At 42.8% G+C, this 22,867-nt stretch overlaps 1 protein-coding gene across 1 annotated transcript in view; it reads left to right on the forward strand.

The window, feature by feature from the left end:
* The first annotated feature begins 219 nt into the window (after positions 1 to 219).
* LOC140735115 (heparan sulfate glucosamine 3-O-sulfotransferase 2-like) overlaps positions 220 to 22,867 on the forward strand; it is a 120,717-nt gene continuing 98,069 nt past the window's right edge. Inside the window, 2 exon segments of the mRNA XM_073059908.1 lie at positions 220 to 1,192; positions 1,195 to 1,414. Coding sequence (XP_072916009.1) covers positions 859 to 1,192; positions 1,195 to 1,414 — 554 coding nt within the window. The 5' untranslated portion in view covers positions 220 to 858.

A 22,867-nucleotide genomic window follows, 5' to 3' on the forward strand; every position in this document is an offset into this window, starting at 1 on the left:
CTCTCTCTCTCTCCTCTCCTCTCTCTCTCTCTCTCTCCTCTCTCTCTCTCTCTCTCTCTCTCTCTCCCCCTATGTTCTCCCCCTTGCCCTATGTTCTCCCCCTTGCCCTGTCGAGTTGTGGGGAGAGGCAGCTCCCGTGCTGAATCGCTGCTCTCCAAGCTCCGGCAGCGCTGGTCTCCTTAACTAGAAAGCATCGGGTGGAGAAAGGACGCGGTGAGCGTCAGGAGCGCGGGGACGGCACGTTTAAATATTCATGTCTCTCGGTCTCCTGCATTGGCATTCCCGGGCAAATTTGCAACCACGTCCAGGAGCAGAGACTGAGTAGCAGAGAGCTCCCAGTCAGAAGGGCAGACCTGGCAGCGGCGGTTCGCTCCGGGCTACCTGGAGACACGAGTCCAGTGGGACATCTCGCCCTTGGAATGCATTCGAGCCCGCGATTGAGCGCGGTGCTGCACGTCGTTTAACGCTGAGAGCGGCCCGAGAGTCCGAGACCTGTCAGCGAAAAGGATTTGTGTGTGTGGAGGTTAGGGAGGGGAGAGAGGGAGGAGATTTTGATTTCCATGCAATGTCAGGTTTTTACTGAGGTAGCGGCGATCGAAGAGCCAGTATGTACGCCGGGACTGGACCGTCTAGATGCAGGAGTTACCAAATTGATTTGGGATGAATAACCTGATACCCCCAGGACGGTGCTCGACTCGTCCTGCTGGACTCCCACTAAATACTCACCTCACCTGATTATAATTCCACCCCCCTGGACCCCCGCTTCGCCCCCCTGCTCGGCACAGATGTCCTAAGGTATGTTCCGCACGTCCTGAGCCAAAATCATGTTGGACTGCCTCTGGCGAGCTGCCCCCAAGCATGGCATCTAGACCGTCCATTCGAGTGGCGCCGCCTTCCTCCCTGTTAAGTCGCAGGGTGCTGTTCATCTTCAGTCTTTCCCTTTGCTTCACATACCTATTCTACAACCTCCTTTTCTGCGCCCGCCCCATCATGCAGGGACCGCTGGGCTTGGCAGAAGATCGAGCATGTTACTTGATGCATGCGGTGCCGTCCAAGAAACTCCTGCACAAGTCCCAGTTCTGTGCAAACGAGCTGCCGGCGACCGACAGCCGCGGCGAAGGGGGGCCAGGAGCAAGGCAGTCTCCACCGAGTGTTACCCCGCCGAGGAGCGCCCCACCAACAGGGCGGCCACTCCGGCGGCACCGGCATCGCCCTCCCACCCGCGGGACAGGAACGGCAACGCCACCTCCAGAGTGGGCAACAAGCGACTGCCACGGCTATCATCGTCGGCGTGAAGAAAGGGGGCACTCGGGCCCGTGCTGGAGTTCATCCGCGTCCACCCCGACGTGAGAGCATTGGGCACCGAGCCCCACTTCTTCGACAGGAACCATGAAAAAGGGCTGGACTGGTACAGGTACAGATGTCGGGACGGTACCGATTCGGTTATAGACAGCTTGTAGAATGGGGTGCACTATGGATACGATTGTAGGCGCAGTTTTATGGGCAATATTCAATATAAGGTTCCAGTACAAATATGCTACTGGTGTAATTCAGTGAAAAGAGTGGGTGTGGACTGGGTAAAGACTGGAGGTGGTTATGGATGATATCTCCGTATGCTAGGGCTGGTCTGGGTACCACATAAGAATGCAGATAGGCACAATGCATAGGGCACAGGCATGTCTCTAGGTTGAATGATACCGTCATGGTCATGGGTACAATCAGTGATGCAGTAGGGGTATAATCTGTATATGACCTTAAACCTGCTCTAGGTATGTCAATAAAGACACAATATCATTATGGTATGGGCAAGGCTTGGGCAATGGATATATTTTCTGCATGGTATAGGGATAGTTTGACAATAAACGTGGCAATAATGGATGTGGTTCAGGAACACGATTGGCATGGTTCAGTATTGCTATAGTAGTGTTCTCTCTTATAGTGCAGAGTGAGTCAGGTTTTCAATACAATACCACCATGAGTTAGCAATGTTACAGGTATGGTATGGCGTAATGTCAATATGACGCAGGTTTGGGCATGGGTGGTGTGAATCAACATATTTATTGGTGTGGAATTGGCCTTGAAAAGCCATGGTTATAGGTGTGGTACAGATATGTTATTGGCACATTATGAGTATGGAATGGGAGTGATTTTAGGACCCTGATTGGCATGGTGTGGACATGGTTATAGGTGTGGTACAGATATGTTATTGGCACATTATGAGTATGGAATGGGAGTGATTTTAGGACCCTGATTGGCATGGTGTGGACATGGTTACGGATGCCATATGGTAACATAAAATTGAGCACAGTCATTGATGCGGCATGGGCATGGTCTGGGGCCTCCATCGTTCAGAGTGGACCATGGAGATTCCATCCTAGCTGATCTAGATACACAAGCCTGGGCAGTACGATATGGAGAGCAAGCTATTGCTCGTGTAGCATGCTCCCCTGTCCCAAAGGAACAGCAGAGCCCAATACAGCAGCGTGGCAGGAGCATCGAACTCAGTGTAGGACTGCCTTAGGGCATGGCTTAGACACAGAACGGACATAGCCCAGGTTTGCCCTGACCATAATCACAGGTGCACTCAGTACAGGTAGACTCTGGGTGAGGTGAAAGGTGCTGGGTGCACAGTGTGTTCTGATCCGAGTGTGTTTCAGCACCGTGTGAAGTACAGACTTGATTACAGATACAATATCAGCACGACTGGGGCACAGTAGAAGTAGGGATTGGAAATGGCAGGGCTTGATCTTACCAAACACTGGGCAAACTAAATGAGCAGCAACAGTGTGGGATAGGAATTTCTAGATCATACGAGATGGGAACAGTCTGCTTATAAAGTGCTTTGTGTAATGAGAAAGGGTTAATCTGGTAGTTAAAGACCTTTAGTGAGCAGTGATCATCGTATGATAGAGTTTTACATTAAAACTGTAAGTGATTTAATTTAAACGTAAATCTGAATGAAGTGAGTTAGAAAGGCACAAATTGTGGGCAGGCTGTTGTAGTTTAAACAGCTACACCGACAGGTATGACATAAACAAGCAATGAGTGAACCTCTAAAGAATTAATACTTGCCTACCAGCAATTTGCTATTTTAGGATATATAAAACAACTTGTAAAATGGTCGAGTAGTAGCTAACAAAATCAAAGATTTAAATAAACAGCAACAGTGAAAGTTGATAGCATTTATGAATTCTGCAAAGAAGAACCAAAGCATTGATATGGAAAGATAAAACATTATATGAGGACACAAAGAGACTGTGGAGCTGGAATCTGGAGCAAACAAAAATTGCTGGAGGAAATCAGAGGGTCAGGCAGCATCTGTGGAAGGAAATGGGCGGTCAATGTTTCAGGTCGAGCCCCTTCATCAGGATCAAACTATAGAGGAAATGGCCAGTAAAAGAGGTGAAGAGAAGTAGGACAAAAGATGGCAAGGAATGGGTGGATCTAGCTGACAAGAGATGATAGATAATATGAGAATGGACTGGTGAAAAAAATAAAAACAAAACAAAAAAATAGCTTGTCTATAGAACTTCCATTGAAAAGTAACTGGAAAAGATCTGCTAAAAGAGTAAGACTAGAGAAACAATCTCAGGGAATAAGTAAGTGGCAGAGAAATTAATTACATTTTGTGTCTGTCTTCACAGGAAAAAAGGACACAGTAAATCTCTTGGAAATAGTAGAGGGCAATAGGTCAACTGTGAATGATGAGTTGAAATAAATTCCCTTTGATAAAAGCTAAGATAGAAGAAGATGTCCTAAGATTTAAAGGCACTAAATCCCTTGGAACTGTATCATAGGGTGTTGGAGAAAATGACTATAGAAATGCTGGATGCATTTCCAAGTTCCATATAATCTAGAATAACTCCCGTGCGTTAAAAATAATAAATGTAACCCCAGCCTTTTGAAAAAGAGGGAGAATGAAAATAGGGAACTATAGTCCGATTAGCTTAAAAAAACACTCCAGAAATAATCGTAAGGTTTGGTAGAGTCAACAGAAAGTTAGAAAGAGAGATTAAGGTGGTAATTCCTAGAATAGATCAGCATGAACCATTTGATGGGGTGTATTTGTTTCATCAGAAACATTCAATATAGTGCCACACGGAATTACAGTGGCACTATTAGGGGCAATTAGGGGCAATATTCCACTGTGAACTGAGGATTGGTTAATAGACATAAAACAGAAGGAAAAAACCAGATCATTTTCAGGCTGTGAAGCTGTAATGGATAGGTGCCAGACAGATATGTGTATATATTGGGGGTCCCAGCAGTTCATTCCACATTTTATCAGTGACTTGGATGCTGGGATCAAGTGTAACACATCCTGGTGTGTTGACAATTCAATGGTCAGTGACATTATGGACTGCAATGAGGATACAGATGAATCTCAGTGAAGTACCTGTCTGTTGAAGCCTGTTTGCAACCTCCTCATAGCCCGCACTGTCACCTTGCACCCTTATTCCAATCATTGAACAAGTGGGCCCCACCACTGATTGCTACAGCATTCCACTTGTCATAATCTTTCAGCCCATAAATGATATTTGTATTCCTATGTTCTGTTTTCTGTCTGTTAACCAGTCCACAGCAGAAGGTTCATGGTAGGTTCATGGCAGTTAGAAATATGAATGTCATCTGCTCTAGTAGAAGAAATAAAATGGTGGAGTTATTTTTTCAAAAGCCAAGAAAAAGAAAGTTGCTCGTGTGTCCCTGTACATGAATCAGTAAGTTAACATGTAGGTACGGTAAGTAATTAGCAAAGCAAACATATTTTGCCTTTACCGCAGGACGATTTTGAGTACAAGGGTCTTGCATCTTGCTTCAATTGAACAGGGTCTTGATAAGGAGACTGTGCCTGACAGGGCAAATGTAAAGTTGGCATTTCCTCTGAAAGGTGTAGCTGAAACATAGGGACACAATCCATTTAACCCTAGCCTTTACAATGACCAATTAACCAATCAACCTGTACGTTTTTGGACTGTGGGAGGAAACCGGAGCACCTGGAGGAAACCCACGTGGTCACGGGGAGAATGTACAAACTCCTGACAGGCAGCAGAGGGAATTGAACCCGGTCACTGGTACTGTAAAGTGTTTGCTAACTACTATGCTACCATGCCACCTAATTATAGACACCTTGTGAGCACAGTATGGATATGGTCAAAGGATTGGTATGGATAGGGTTATACGTGAAGAATAGGAATGGTATTGGCATAGTTTTGCCACAGAATGGACATGGTTCACATAGGTGTGCTTATACATTGAGAATGGGAATGCTGTGATCATGATTATGGGTTCATAGTAGTCAAGCTCATGGGCACAGTGTGAGTATGTTTGCAAGAACAGTGTGGATCTGTAGGCTTGGTTAAAGATACCGACAGGAATGCTATGCACCTGGTTGTAGGTGCCGTTTGGGAATGGAATGGGTATGGCTTGCAGTGTGGAGAGACCTGGCTCTATGTGTCGATCGGTGTGAGATGGTATCGGTGCTCTGTGACTTGGTACAAATAGTTATGGTAACACTTTGGATTCAGTATGGGCATAACTGGACACTTTACAGTCGTTGATTGATTAAATAAGTTATTTGCTCGAGCTTGGTAAACTCTGAAAGAAGCTCTAATTCTGTTTCAATGCGGGAGGATGGAACCCAGCCCAGATGGGTCAGTCCTCTCATCGATCAATGTCATAAATATTAAGCGCTGGAACTAAGGAAGCAATGCAGGAAAGCATTTTAATTTGTGATTTGATTAATCTTGAACATTTATGTTCTAATTTAAGGATACGGAAGCTTCTCATCAATGCTTGTCTTATTTATTCTTAAAACTGTAACATTAAAAATATATCCTTTTTACGAGCACTGTAATCCAATAAACTCTGATTTCAAACCTCCGCTGCCCTGCGGCCATACCCACTCATGGGAAAGGCTTTGGGAGTAAACCCTGAGGACAGATCCGGAGCTGGAGTCCCTAAGGCAGTCCGACATTGCCTTCAATCTCATTCTGGCAACTCCTGCGACGACACCGGTGCCAAGCTGTATCAGCCCTTGCCCTTCCCTTGGACAACATCAGTGGCATGGGGAAGGAGACTCACTGCATGGGCAACGGCCGGTCTTCCATACAACCCTGCCCAGGTCTGCACCCTGGAGAGGCTGAAGCAAGACTTTCCAGGTGCAGATCTAGGGACTCGCAAGACTAACAGATGCCATCCATCCAATCCAATATCAATTAGAAACATACAGCCATTTCACAATGATTGCAATGAATGAATTCTGTGACATGGGTTTATTCCACATTTCCACCTTCCCTTCCTCCCTGTTTATTCTCTCTCATTCTCCTCCACTCTCTCTTCTTCCCTCCTTTCCTAGAGCTCTCTCTTCTCTTCCTTCCCCACCACTTCTCCCACTCTTCCCTTTACTCTTCTCCCTCCCGCACACACTCTTCACCTCGTATGGTTTCTCACATCGTGTTCTCTCTCTATACTCTCCCTCTGTACTACCACTCTCCCTCTCTCACCCACTTCCCCATCATTTGTCCTACCATCCTCCCCCTCTCTCCCCCCTCTCTCTCCCCTCTCTCTCCCCCTCTCACCCCCCTCTCTCCCCCTTCTCTCACCCACTTCCCCGTCATTTGTCCTACCATCCCCCTCTCTCTCTCCCCCTCTCCCCCACTCTCCCACCCCCCTCTCTCCCCCTCTCTCTCTCCTCCCTCCCTCTCCCTCCCCCTCTCTCTCCCCCTCCCTCTACCCTCCTCTCTTTCTCTCTCTCTCTCACCTTGTTTCAAAAATAAATTGGACAACTTGTTAAAAGACAAGCTGTAGCCAATCCAACAGCTGACTGGGGAATCTCCCATCCTAGCTGAGCAGTTACTTACGTGGAACAACATTAACCTCAGGGCAGCTATACTGTGTGAGCCAGAACTCACTTCATTGGCTCCAGACTAGAGAGGGGAAACAAGATTGTGACCCTTAAAAGGAAAATGTTCACAAGATGAATAATGATTCGACCTTGATTCTGATCTCCCCACGGACATATGCATTACTGATATTTGCTGTCTGATGCCTTGTGTGAGAAAAATCGGGATGTACACATTGTGGGGAGCAGCATTATCCCACTGGGATCTACTTTCCTTTGGAGAAAAGCTGGAAAAAGGAGGAGAGAAGATTAAAGAACCTCATCAGGAACTGTAGTCAGTTTGCATATCAGACTCTGTGAAGTAGGTCAGTTTCTCCCAATGCACAACTAATCCATTCACAGAGTCTTGTTTATATATTTCAAAACAACAGCACTAAATAAAGCAGAGGCCAGACTAAATCAAAATGTAAGATATCATTTCCTATCCTTGAAATATCTGCTACAGTGATGTTAGTGGAACTTTGTTCTGCTTAGGAAATCAGCTGAGCTACAGGGAAGGAATTCCATTGTTCAAATGTGACATTAAAGCAATGGTCCTATCCCATTGGGCAGACTGGTTTGAAATGGACTCTCTGTGACACCGTTGTAATTTCAGGGCTTGTGTAAATTACTGCACTAGACATACCTCACCCTCACTAACAGTCTCACCCTTTTCCTCAACAACCCCCATCCCCAATGCTCCCACCAATAAATGAATTCACATCCAATAATGTATCTGCAAGCTAACGTGGGGACATTGGAAATGTGGGGTAATGAAAGATAGGGATTAGTGCAAATGGTTGTTTGATGGTCAGTGTGGACTCAGTGAGCCTTGGAGCCTGTTTTTCTATGTATAGCTGTATGGCACGACAGCTAACTTTGGCCCACTGCTTCAACTACAGCCCAAAATAAATGTTACAAACAAAGGACTGTGGGTTTTGTCATGAAGTACTCTGCAAATATTGCTAGATGGCACTGAAGTATTTTAATTCTATAATACTCACTTTGCCTGTGGTAAAGGATAGATGAGTGGACATTAATGGACTTAGACCATAAGACCATAAGATATAGGAGCAGAAGTAGGCCATTCTGCCCATTGAGTTTGCTCTGACATACCATCATGGGCTGATCCAATTCTTACAGTCATCCCCACTCCCTTGGTTTCACTCCATACACTTTGATGCCCTGGCTAATCAAGAACCTATCTATCTCTGCCTTAAATACACCCAATGACTTGGCCTCCACAGCAACTCATGACAACAAATTCCATAGATTTACCACCCTTTGACTAGAGTAATTTCTCCTCATCTCAGTTCTAAATGGACATCCTTCAATCCTGAAGTCATGCCCTCTTGTCCTAGAATCCCCTACCATGGGAAATAACTTTGCCATATCTAATCTGTTCAGGCCTTTTAACATTTGGAATGTTTCTATGAGATCCCCCTCATTCTCCAGAACTCCAGGGAATACAACCCAAGAGCTGCCAGACATTCCTCATATGGTAACCCTTTCATTCCTGGAATCATTCTTGTGAATCTTCTCTGAACTCTTTCCAATGTCAGTGTATCCTTTCCAAAGTAAGGAGCCCAAAACTGCACACAACACTCCAAGTGTGGTCTCACGAGAGCCTTATAGAGACTCAACATCACATTCCTGCTCTTATATTCTATACCTCTAGAAATGAATGCCAAGATTGCATTCGCCTTCATCACAACCAACTCAACTTGGAGGTTAACCTTTAGGGTATCCTGCACAAGGACTCCCAAGTCCCTTTGCATCTCTGCATTTTGAATTCTCTTCCCATCTAAATAATAGTCTGCCTGTTTATTTCTTCCACCAAAGTGCATGACCGTACACTTTCCAACATTGTATTTCATTTGCCACTTCTTTGCCCATTCCCATAAACTATCTAAGTCTCTCTGCAGGCTCTCTGTTTCCTCAACACCACCCACTCCTCCACCTATCTTTGTACCATCAGCAAATTAAGCCACAAATCCATTAATACCATAGTCCAAATCATTGACATACATCGTAAAAAAAGCAGCGGTCCCAACACCGACCCCTGTGGAACTCCACTGGTAACCGGCGGCCAGCCAGAATAGGATCCTTTTATTCCCACTCTCCATTTCTGCCGATCAACCAATGCTCCACTCATGCTAGTAACTTCCCTGTAATTCCATGGGCTCTTATCTTGCTAAGCAGCCTCATGTGCAACACCTTGTCAAAGGACTTCTGAAAATCCAAGTACACCATGTAAACTGCATCTCCTTTGTCTACCCTGCTTGTAATTTCCTCAAAGAATTGCAGTAGGTTTGTTAGGCAGGATTTTCCTTTCAGGAAACCATGCTGGCTTTGGCCTATCTTGTCATGTGCCTCCAGGTACTCCATAATCTCATCCCTAACAATCAATTCCAACATCTTCCCAACCACTGATGTCAGCCTAACAGGTCTATAGTTTCCTTTCTGCTGTCTCCCGCCGTTCTTAATAGCAGAGTAACTTTTGCAATTTTCCAGTCATCTAGTACAATGCCAGAATCTATTGATTCTTGAAAGATCATTATTAATGCCTCCGCAATCTCATCAGCTACTTCCTTCTCTCTCTCACCAAATTCGTCCTTAATCTTGCTGAGAGATTAGAACCAATGAGTATTCTTTGCTCAGTGAGATCATGGGGCACTCATTAATCAGTATGAGTTGCTGCAGTTACCTATCTATTGGCTCCAGCACGGTGAATGACACACTCAACCCAGAGTCTGCAAGTTCTCCTTTATGGATCTGAGTTTATTGTCCAGACTAATGCATCTCTGCTGGACTGTTGAAGTGATGCTTTGTCAGAAGTACTACTTTCTAGACAGGTTACCAAGGCCATAACTAGCCTACACTTACCAAAGACCGTAAGATATAGGAACAGAATTAGGCCCATTGAGGCTGGTCCACCATTTCATAATGGCTGATCAATTTTTCCTCTCAGCCCCAATCTCCTGCCTTCTCCACATATTCCTTCATGCCCTGACCAAACGAGAATCTACCAACCTTTGCCGTAAATATACATAAAGACTTGGCCTCCATAGCTGCCTGTGGTAACAAATTCTAAAGATTCTCTACTCTCTGGCTAAAAAAAATTCCTCCATTCTGAAAGGATGCCCATCTACTCTGAGGCTGCGTCCTCTGGTCCTAGACTCTCCAGCCAAAGGAAAAGCCCTCTCCACATCCACTCTTTCAAGACCTTTCAACATTCATTAGGTCTCAATGCGGTCACCCCTCATCCTTCTGAATTCTAGTGAATACAGTCCCAGAGCCATCAAACAGCATATGGCAAGCTGTTCAATCCCAAAATCATTTCCATGAACCTCCTTTGAACTCTCTCCAGAGTCAGCACATCCTTTCTACAATAAGGGGCCCAAAACTGCTCGCAATACTCCCAAGTGAAGCCTCAGGTGCCTTATCAAGTCTGAACATTACATCCTTACTTTTATATTTTAGTCCTCTTGAAATAAATGCTAACATTGCATTTTCCTTCCTCACCACCAATTCAACCTGCTAATTAACCTTTAGTGAGTCCTGCACAAGTCCCTTTGCACCCTCAGATTTTTGAATTTTCTCTCCATTTACAAAATAGTCTACTTTTTTATTTCTTCTACCAAAGTGCATGACCATACACTTCCTGACACTGTATTCCATCTGCCACTTCTATGCCCATTCTCCTAATCTGTCGAAGTTCTTTTGTAGCCTCACTATATCCTCAGAAGTATCTGCCCCTCCACCTATTCTCATATCATCAACAAACTTTGCAAAAAAGCTCTCAATTCCATCATCAAAGTCATTGACATATAATGTAAAAGGAAGCGATCCCAACACCGACCCCGTGGAACACCACTAGTCAATGGCAGCCAACCAGCGAAGGCTCCCTTTATTCCCATTCTTCGCTTCCTGCCAATCAGCCATTGCTTTATCCATGCTAGTATCTATCCTGTAATACCATGGGCCCTTACCTTGGGCTCTTACCTTGTTAAACAGCCTCAAGTGTGGCACCTTATCAAAGGCCTTCTGAAAATCCAAGTACACAACATCAACTGATGTCCTTTGTCTATCCTGGTTGTTATTTCTTCAAAGAATTCCAACAGATTTCTCAGGCAAGATTTTCACTTGAGGAAACCATGCTGACTTTGGCCTATTTTAACGTGTACCTCCAAATACCCAGAAACCACATCCTTAACAATCGATTGCAACATCTTCTCAACCACTGAGGTCAGACTAACTGGCCATAGTTTCCTTTCTTCTGCCTCTCTCCCTTCTTGAAGAGTGGAGTGACATTTGCAACTTTCCAGTCTTCTGGAAACGTTCCAGAATCTAGTGATTCCTGACAGATCATTACTAATGCTTCCACAATCTCTTCAGCCTCTTCTTTCAGAACCCTGTGTGTACACTATCTGGTCCAGGTGACTTATCTACCTTCAGACCTTTCAGCCTCCCAAGAACATTCTCCCTAGTAATGGCAACATCACACACTTCTGAACTCTGACGCTTTGGAATTTCCACCATACTGTTAGTATCTTCCACAGTGAAGACTGATGCAAAATACTTACTCATTTCGTCCACTATTTCCTTGCCAACGCCCCCCCCCCCCCCCACATTACTACCTCTCGAGCATAATCTTCCAGCGGCCTGATATCCACCCCCGCCTAGCTTGTACATTTGTGTATTGTTACGATACGGCAACAATGAATATAGAATTGAGTCAGGGTTTTATAAACAAATAAACATTTATTAAACTCTGTTCAGAAAAAAAAATGAAAAGTAAACAAATGACTAACTTAACTGGAAGTTAACTGCTATACAGCAACTCTGGAACAGTACTTAAAGTGGTAAATACGAAAGTCCAAGTGATTTATACAGTCAATTAGAAGAGACTTTCCTGAAGTAATGAATTCCTCGGCGACGTGACGTTACTGCTGATCCTAGCCGAAATATACCTTGGCCGAAGGATTCACGGCGAAGGAAGTAAAAACGGCTTAAAGGAACTGACCTTTTTCTTGGCAAATAACACTGCACAACCCTTTCTGCTCTTACAGGCAGGGGTTATCTCAGATGCAGGTCACTATTTCTTGAACGAAGATTCAAAAAGGTCGATCCTGTATTAAACCGCCAAACGACACCAACTTTACTCGATCCTTCAGGTTCCTGTACTTCAGTAAAGTCTTCACTCTCCAATACTTGGACTTTAAAATTAAATCAAAGATACATCAAACAAAACTGGCAGTGATTGGCAAAACTGCCGGCACAATGATTCTGTACCTTACAGTAGAAAGTAAAACTCCACTTTAAAACGTAACTGCATCATGAGACAAATAGGCAGCATAATGGAGTGACTGATGAATTAAACAACGACTCAACAGCTTCACAGAAGGCTTTCCCATTTTATACCTGTTGGAACATGTCATCACATGACCTCACACTGGCAGGAATTACATCACCCCACCATCACAAGATCATTACCTCAGGCTCACCAGATACTCAATTACATCATGGTCATAAGACAGTCACAAGATACCCACGGGGTATGTAACAGTATCTGAAAAAGCTTTTGGTATTCCCTGTAATATTATTAGCTAGCTTACTTTCATATTCCATCTTTTCCTTCTTAATGACATTTTTAGTTCCTTCTGGTGATTTTTAAAAGCTTCCCAACCCTCTAACTTCCCACTAATCTTTGCTCTATTATCTGCCCTTTCTTTTGTTTTTATGTTGACTTTGACTTCTCTTATTAGCCACGGTTGTGTCATCTTGCCTTTAGAATACTTCTTCCTCTTTGGGATGATTATATCCTGTGCCTTCTGAATTGCTTCCAGAAATTCTAACCATTGCTGCTCTGCCGTCATCCCTGCCAGTGTTCTTTTCCAATCAATTTTGGCCAACTCCTCTCTCACGCCTCTGTAATTCCCTTTACTCCACTATAATACTGAAACATCTGACTTTAGCTTCTCCTTCTCAAATTTCAGGGTGAATTTGATCATTTTATGATCACTTTTCCCTGAGGGTTCTTTTACCTTAACCTCTGTAATCAACTCCGGTTCTTTGCACAACAAAGAATATCTAGAATAGCTGACTAAATTGCTGACTAGCTAGAATAGCTGAATAAACTGGACTGGTCAAAGAACACTGAGGCTGTCTACAAGAAGGGTCAGAGCCATCTCTATTTCCTGAGGAGACTGAGGTCCTTTAACATCTGCCGGATGATGCTGAGGATGTTCTACAAGTCTGTGGTGGCCAGTGCTATCATATTTGCTGTTGTGTGCTGGGGCAGCAGGTTGAGGGTAGCAGACACCAACAAAATCAAGAAACTCATTTGTAAGGCCAGTGATGTTGTGGGGGTGGAACTGGACTCTCTGATGGTGGTGTCTGAAAAGATGTTGCTGTCCAAGTTGCATGCCATCTTGGACAATATCTCCCGTCCACTCCATAATGTACTGGTTAGGCACAGGAGTACATCCAGCCAGAGACTCATTCCACCGAGATGCAACTCTGAGCGTCATAGGAAGTCATTCCTACCTGTGGCCATCAAACTTTACAACTCCTCCCTCGGAGTGTCAGACACCCTGAGCCGATAGGTTGGTCCTGGACTTATTTCCACTTGGCATGATTAACTTATTATTATGTAATTATTTATGGTTTTATATTGCTATATTTCTTCACTATTCTTGGTTGGTGCGGCTGTAACAAAACCCAATTTCCCTCGGGATCAATAAAGTATGTATGTATGTCTGTCTGTCTATCTGTCCGTCTGTCTGATCCCCTAGTGGGCTCAGCCACAAGCTGCTCTAAAAAGCAATCTTGCAGGCATTCCAACATTTCATCCCCTTGGCATCCAGCACCAGCCTGATTTTCCCAATCTACATGCATATTGAAATCCCCCATGACTATTGCAACATTGTCCCTTCAGCATGCATTTTCTACCTCGCATTGTAATTTGTAGACCACATCCTTACTACTGTTTGAGGGTATCTATATAACTCCCAACGGGGTCATTTTACCCTTGCAGATCCTTAGCCCTACCCAAAACGATTCAACACCTTCTAACCCTGTGTCACCTCTTTCTAATGATTTGATTTTGTCTTTTACCAGCAGAGCCACAGCACTCCCTTTGTGTTCCTGTCTGTCCTTTTGATAGAATGTGTGCCCATTGATGTTAAGCTCCCAACTATAATCTCCTTTCAGCCGTGATTTTGTGATGCCTACAACATCATATATGCCAATCTGCAAACTGTGCTATAAGTTCATCTACCTTATTCCAAATGGCATATTCAAATATATCACCTTCAGTCCTGTATTCACGCTTTTCGATTTTGTCTATCTTTTACATCGCAACTCATCCCATTGACTGCAATTTTGCTCCATCATCAGCCTCTCCATGCTAGGAGTCTCATTACATATTGCCTCTGTTTGTAAACCAACTACCTCATCCTCAGCACTATCAGTCCAGTTCCCATACCCTGCCCAATTAGTTTAAACCCTCCTGAACAGCTCTAGCAAACCGGCCAACAAGGACATTGGAGCCCCTCCGGTGCAGGACTTTTGCTTCCGTTCCAGTGCTTCCAGTGGTTCCAGTGCTTCCAGTGGTTCCAGTAACTCGGGTTTAATCTTGACTTCATGCTGTCTGTGTAAAAGTTTGCATATTCTTCCTGTAATGTTTCCCCACAAGAATTCTGATTTCCCCCACACCCCAAAGATGTGCAGATTTGTCAGTGCCTGGTAGAATATGGGAGGAATTGATGGGCTTGTGGGGATAGTGTAGGATAGTGCAAACTGAGCTTGATAGTTAGTGTGGACAATGGCCTGGAGGGCCTGTTGCCATGATGAGTGGCTCTGTGATTTTACCCCCTGAAGGGTATATGAAATATATAGAAATAAAGAACTGTGGACTTACCCCTGATGTCCTACTCAATATTTTCTCAACTAAAGTCACTAAAACAAATGATCTGATCATTTTACACATCACTGGTTGCAGAACTAGAAACAAACCATGTTAGAAACACTTGGTAGATTTGGATAAACAGCTAGCAATTAAAGCTGAGGACCTTTCGTTGGTTCTGATGCAGAACCATCAGGGAGAAATATTAACTATATTTCTCTCGCCACGAATGCTACCTGGCCATCTGATTGCTTTAAACACTTTTGGTTTTGTTAATGTTCATTTGTTCTTTGTGAGAGCTTGATGTGCATAAATTGGTTGGTGTGGTTCCTACATCATAATAATTTCAACTTTACAAAATTCTTTCATGAAGTCCTAAATGCTTTTGAATATCCTAAGGCTAAATAAAACTCTGTCGGTTCCAACTTTTAGTTTTGCTGCTGACCTTTAGTTGCAAAGCCTTTGTAATTTCTCCAAATCTTTACTGTCTACAGACTCTTGCTACTCAGCTGTGTGTTTTCCTGTGGAGTGTGCATTTGGTCACAGTAGCCTTTGACAGTGTAACTTGGGGAATAGATCAAGTCAATTTAAATCCCCTAGCAATGTGCTGTGACTTTCTCATAATTTTTTTTTATTTAATTGTATTTACTTTCAATAACAGGTTGCCTCAAAATAATCGGGTACACCAAGTTCAACCGAGCAGATCGCATAAAAACCAAGATAAGAAATAAAGGCAGGAGTCAGGGGTAAAGCGTCTTGAGTTGCTCTGACATTCAATAAGCTAATGTCTGATCCAGGTCCAGTTTCACATATCTCTTGATTCCTTTTGAATCCAAATATCTGTTAGCTCTAGTCTGTAATATAAGAACGCTTGCCAGGAGCCAGCCACTTGGTCCCTCTAGCCTGTTCCAGCATATTAGAAAAAGATCATAGTAGATCTGATTCTAGCCTCATCTTTGCTGTCCCATCTCCCTGCAACAAGATTTTGTCTTTATTAAGATCTATTAGCCACTGTGTGAAAATATGCGAAGTTTAAGTAACTTGAGGAAGAGGCAATGCAAAGGCTCATGAGTCTCTGACAGCAAACGTTCTTCCTCACACCTGTCTTAAATGATTAACTCCTTAAACAGTGATCCTTGCTTCTACGTAGTACCACAAAAGAAAGAATTTGTCACACATCAACAGTCTCAAGACCCTTCATCGCCTTGTGTGTTTTGATCAAGTCTGCTCAATTTCATCTAAACTCCAGCATAGTTGAATTGGAATTAGTTTATTATTGTCTCTTGTACTGAGATACAGTGAAAAGCTTGTCTTGCTTACTGTGCATACAGATCAGATCATTACACAGTGCATTGAAATAGATCAAGGTAAAACAGTAACGATGCAGAATAATGTGTAACAGTTGGAGAAAGTGCAATACAGATTAACAATAAGATGGAAGATCGTAACAAGATCTTAAGTTGCTTTCAGTTGACACTGTTGTAGGGGATGTGTCTTGCAAATACTGGATGGATCTCCAATTATGTTGTAGTTTTCTCAGCCACTTATGATGCCACAATACTAGCCCTCTTATTTTTACCACATATAAGATCAATGTGCCTTGTTGGTTGCTGTATCTCACTCTTATGAATGTCATTCCCAAAGGAATTAATTTTTCTCCAGTCTAAGTTCTTAAGTGGATATCTACAGGCTTCAGTTCAGTATCTTTGAAATGCAGTTCAAGCTCATTTTAATTAATTTGCTGTTCACTTCTGGTTTAAGCCATATTGCTTGTCTATTGTTAGTATTCGCATTGTAAATTTCAAGGCTACCCAGCCCGGTGTCATTCTCATCATTATCAATTTTTTCATCAACAGCCCTTTTGAAACTGCAGCTTGGCTTTTTCTCTTCCCTGTGCAGTCCATTTATATTTGTCTGCTCAACATACTCTTTGTATGTGTCCTACTTCCTTGCGTTTTCTGCGAGTTTCACCTTTAAACCTGCATTGATCTGGAGTATGTAAGCCCCTGCACAACTGTAACACAATTTGTTTGGCCAGGCTGGTTTCTGTTTAGATGTTGCAATTTTGTTCACACACACTTTCATTTCTGACTGTGACTCAATTGCATCTTTGTCTGCTGTTTCCATTGATACAGCTATTTCAACTGCTCTTTTAAATGCAAATTGTGCTTCTATTAGGAGTCATTTTTGAATACTTTCTTGTAAGATTTCACAAACTAAACAACCCCTCAGTGCATCATTAAGCACATCTCTGAACTGACAATGCTTAGACAGCTTCGTCAATTCAGACACGTACACTGAAATGGACACTCCTTCCTTTTGATTCTGGTTCATGCGGTCTTTTTTCTTTTTAACTCGAATGTCTCGCCGGGCTTTAGCAGAAAGGATCATTTTAAAGTTCACTCTTCGCTACTGTTATGTTTTGTAACTCCAAAACATGAAACTAATTAAAATAAAAACATGGATCTGGGAATAGTGTGTCTTGGTTTTGTTTTTACTTTAAACAAGGCATGCACATATGATGTGGTGGCGTGATGACATATGCCATTCACATACTTTTACATATAACCCATGAATTATTTAAACAAACAAGAATGCTTAATCAAGCAATATATTTATATTATTACCCAAATATTAAGTACAAAACAGATAACGCATTGGTTTTTTTATTAAGTTTGGGGAAGATTCCGTGAAATTGGAAAATAGCAGAAATAACTTCTTTATTCAAAAAACAAGGTTGAAAAAACACAGCTGTTACATATTTAACATATGATGGGAAGAGAGTTGGAAAATATTATTAAAGCTATCATAGCCACACACATAAAGATTCAAGGTGCTCTTCTCTCAAGTGATGCTATATCTTAGTTTGTAGAAAATTAAAGTCGAACCTTTGAACCTCTGTTTGATTTTGAGAAAAGATGGGGTTCATTTGCTCGTTACTATCATTTGAGTTAATTGATGGATTTCCTCCACGATCTATGGATTTGGTACTTTTTTTTCTTGCTGGCGGTTTGACGTTTATCTTTAGATGCTTTTGGTATGACGCATGGCTGTGGGGTTGAACACCTAATGGTTTGTTTTTCTCTTTTCTTTGCTTTAGTAGAGTTTTTTTTTCTTCTTTTTTTTGTTCTCAAAATTTTTCAATCTTTAAAACAATGTTTTTTTTCCTTGAGACATTGCAAGTGTTACCTACTTCGATGTACTCTTGTTCATTTTGGATAATAGTAATAAAAAGATTTGAAAAAGAAAAGAAAAATTCAAGGTATTCAGCCAGAATCAGCATGACTTTGTGAGGAAGAATTAAAGCTAGACCAGCGTATTTGAGATTTTTGAAGAAATAATTTTTTTTGTTAATAACGATACACTGTACTTAGATTTGCAGAGGGCATTTGATGAAATTCTGCATCAAGGATTTTGCAAGAAATGAAGCTTCATGATATAGCATGTTGATGTGGGTAGAAGATTGTCTGGCTAACAAGAAACAGAGCGTAGGTATAAATGGGTCTTTTTCTGGTCAGCAAGATGTAACATGCAATGTGCTACAAAAATTAGTGCCGGAGCATTAACATTTTACAATGTGTATAAATTATTTGGTTGAAGGCAATGAAGGTCTGGCTGCTAACTGTGTTAGTGACACAAAGGTAGGTAGAACAACAAATTGATAGGACATAAAGAGACTACAAAGGATATCTGTGGGAAAATATGTGGCAGATGAATTATAATGTAAGAAAATTTGAATTTGTCTATTTTATAAGAAAAATCCGAATGGTGAGAAGTTACTGATCATAACTGCCCATTTACACTTATCCTGTGCTAATCCCATTTGGTTGTCCCACCTTCCTGTCGATACTTCCAGATTATACCACTGCCCTTAACACTAGGGGCAATTTACCAAAGCCTCTTGATATTTGTTGCTTTTTTTTTCTTTTCTATTTGCACATTTTGTTGTCTTTTGCACATTGGTTGTTTGCCCATCCTGTTGGATTAAGTCTTTCATTGATTTTATTATGTTTCTTGGATTTACAGTATATGCCCACAAAAAAAGAATCTCAGGATTGTATATAGTGACAGGTATATATTTTGATAATAAATTTACTTTGAACTTTGACCTGGAGCAGCCCCAACACTGACCCATTAACTACAGTCCACTTACAGGACAGAGAGAAGAGATTACTACTCTTCATGAGAACATTGTTGTTTGAATGGTGTTCAATGAGCTTATATTGAGAGGTGAATTCAAATCAATGGGCAATGTAGCATCTAGTGACTGCAATCAATATTACAGGGAGAGGTGGAAAGGGAATAGTGAGCCAGGGGGATAGTCTAAATGCTCTGGTATGACCTTTCTACCGGTTGATCCATGTCACAAATCCTCAAAGACTGGTTGCCTCAAGTGTCCACTCGTCTTGCTATAGACACAAAGCAATCAAGAAGGGAAATGGTACATTGGCCTTAATGCAAGAGGTTTGAATGTAAAGATATTGCAATATATGGAGCCCCGAGAGGTGATTCTGGAAGATTTGCTGAGAAGGTAAGTTAATTGTTTCCTGGAATGGCTAGAACAGGCTGGGGACATTGACCTGAAAGCTGGGCATTGACAAGTTGTTTTTGTCATTGGCCTTGCTTGTTCCAATGTTCCTTATCTTCTCCATTAATTCTTGACCTGAAATTTCAACCTGAGTAATGGGGGTCGGCTGCCTTTCTGTGGTAGCTTGCGTGAGCTGAACTAAAGGATTTGTTGAGCCACAGTGTACGTGCGCTGTCTCAGGCCCCTAAATTCATCCTGTGCTTAAACATTGCAGCACTGAATCTCAGGGTCCTATGAATTGAACAAATGAAAAGCAGGCAGGCAGTGTCCACATGATGTACTGCCTTTATAATGTGGGTGGTCATGAAAAAATGTTCATGCCTGTGACAGTCCTTTTCCCTTGAACAAAGGGGATCGATCCATGGCTGTTGGGCTGTCTCACACCATATCAACGCAGCTTAGATCAACAGGTCTGCACAGCAAGAAATGCCTCATAGCCGATCCAGCACTAGGGGGTTATCTATGCAGTTTCAAGCATGCATCATTGGATCAGCCGCAGGAGTTGTGCAGGTAGTTATGGTATATCTACAACCATGGATATATCCTGTTGGACAAGAGCAAGCATGCTCGGTACCAATATAGACTCACTTGATCACAATTTGTAACAGGAGCTAAGGATGCAAAAGTAGGTTATCGGCACTGCTAATAAATCTCTATCACTTCTCATACATACACCATGCCTTAATGCGCTTGTAAAAATATTACAAATTGGCAGTGATGACTTAAACACAGATTTTTTGAGATCAACAAAGAAAATTGTTCACAGTTACAAAAGTGACTATTTGTGAGGTTTTCCTGTCAATCGGGGAATGTTGCTGTTAAAAGTCTGCATACATACTGTCAGCAGCACATGGCACACTGGCACGTGCACCATGTTTAGCCGTGTCATGACTGAATAGGGTTGGGAAAACATAGCATCTTCTCTGACTGAATAGAGAGCTTCAGCATGTATGGCTCTTGCTGTACGAGAATCCTTCAACTCATACAACAAGCCCTGGGCATTACCACAAGAAAACGATACCCAAGAGACTGAAGGAGAAGGTGAGAGTCCAAAATGATATGATGCACAAGCATTAAAAAAGCAACACTCCTGAGTGAGTTTGCGCAGAAGCATCTGGCACGTTGACAAAGCTTCTCACCAGGTGCCTGAAGGCTTGTTGAGCAGAAATTGGAAGATTACATTAATCTGAAGCTTTAGAAATAGCTGAAAGTCATGAGTTTTGGAGAAAGAGCCAGAAGATGAATGAGGCAGTGAGCAGGTGCAGATAGAAATGGATGATGTGCAAGAGAGACCCTTCATATTCACATCTCATAGTATCCCAAGGAGCAAGCGTAACTATTCACAAATTGACAAGGAAACATATAGAATAGTGGCTTGAATGACAAATCCCATTGTTTTTCATCAGCCTGACCCTTTACCCTAAAAAGCAGATGCACGCTATGACATTGTCATGTATCCCTTCAGCAAAGTGCGCTGTGGCACCGCTGAGGGTGAATTCCTTCTCTTGGCATGTTAATGGACTGTCCAACTGAGCACAAAGGCCTTTCTGAGGACAAAATCAGAAGCAAACAATTCAAAAGTGGATGCAGCGCTTGTAAAGAGATCATAAAGACAGCAAGAAGCAGCCACTGGACTGGATTTACAGTTGCAAACATTGTGGCTACGGTTACTGTTCATTGAAAAGAGAGTGACAATGTAATGGTAACTCTCTAGCACGTCAGCTGAGAAAAACACTTTCATAAAGAGGTGAGCAGTTCAGTGTATCTACGTTTAACAATGAGTGGAACATACATGATTCTGTGGCCAGGAAAGTTACAGAGTGTGTGTACTTCCCAATAGCATAGCACTGACTAAGAACTCGGCCCATAGCAGAAGATTGAAGACTCAACATACTGTATGGGATGGGGGGGCACAGTAGTGTAGTGGTTTGCACAACACCTTGTAGTACAGGTGACCTGGGTTCAACTCCTGTCACTGTCTGTATGGAGTTCGTTCGTCCTCCCCATAACCGCGTAGGTTTCCCCCGACTGCTCCAGTTTCCTCACACATTCCAGAGACGTACCGGTTGGTAGTTTCTTTGGTCATTGCAAATTGTCCCGTGATTAGACCAGGTTTTAAGTCAGGGAATGGCTGGGCAGTGTGGCTCAAAGAGCAGGATGGGCCTATTCCACACCATATATCTCAATAAATATGCGTTAAGCCTTGCAAATAAAGCACTGCATATTTTGGTGTACAGTATGTTAATACCTGTCTAAAAATTGGATTGCATCCTGTTTAACACCAAATAAGGGGAGGAACTCAGCAGGTCAATCAGCAACTATGAAGGGAGATGGACAATTGATGAGTTGAGACCTTTGATCTGTATCTGGAAACATTGACCATTCTTCAGTTCTCCTGACCCTCCTAATTCATCCGACTTTCTGTGGGTAACTCTGGATTCCAGTGTCTGGAGTATTTTGTGTCTCCATTTTGCATCTAGTTTAGTGGTCATCCTTTACAACCCAACAAACCCCCTCCAATTTAAAAAAACATCACAAAGTTCATCAAAAATATATCTGGGATATCCAGAAAACAGAGACCAAAACTTAATAGAGAGTCAGGTTGTTCTCAACAGGGCCTCACCCTATATCACACATCTCTTGACACAGCTGTGTAGACCAGGGAAAGGCATCATTCCCTAAAGACATGCTCCCCATAGCAGTCAGACAGTAGTTCACGTACTGTGGATAGCAGAGAGGAGAGAGAAACTCTTCGCATTCACTCAAAGGGACGTATCAACTATAACCTACAAAATACAGTGCTAGGAGGGTCGTGCAGCTGAGCACACAATAGAGAGCCAGGATGGGGTAGGTTATATTTGTCCCCTCCAGGAGTGGCAATCCCCATACGATGCAGAAAGACATTCACATCTTCACAAGGTACGTCAGGGCACATCACTGCTTACACCCTGCAGGAAATGTGGGGGTTTTTATGCAGAGGGATGTGTATTTTATGCAGAGGCTTGAGCTCATTAAGCAAGGTGGCTCTCAGCAATCTTCATTCAGTTGTGTATTTTATTCATCGCAGGTGGAAAAGCACAGCAGGACGTGAGAGGATTTGTACTGTTCACCTGTTCTCTTCCAGTTCTCTCACTTATGCATTGTCTTGGTGGTAACAATTGAAAAAGTCAATTTTGCAAAATTGACTTGCAAAAGTCAATTTGCGACTTTTCAAAAGTCTTACTCCTCTCACTCTTTCTTTCTGGTTCTCTCTTTCTATCTCTCTCACTCTCACTCTGTCTTCTCCACCCCACTCTCCCCTCCCACCCATCACTCTTCCCCCTTCCTCCCTCCTACTGCTCACCAGCGTCCTGATTTCCTTCTGCCCTTCCTCCAGTGGTGAAGTCAATCCTGCTGCGTTTGTCCTCAGGCTGCTGAATCTTATCAGGAGACCACAGCTTTCCATCACTATGTTATATGCGTGTGATGGGAAAATATTTGCATTGTACCT

Source organism: Hemitrygon akajei, chromosome 11 (assembly GCF_048418815.1).
Source record: "Hemitrygon akajei chromosome 11, sHemAka1.3, whole genome shotgun sequence".
Lineage (NCBI taxonomy): Eukaryota > Metazoa > Chordata > Chondrichthyes > Myliobatiformes > Dasyatidae > Hemitrygon > Hemitrygon akajei.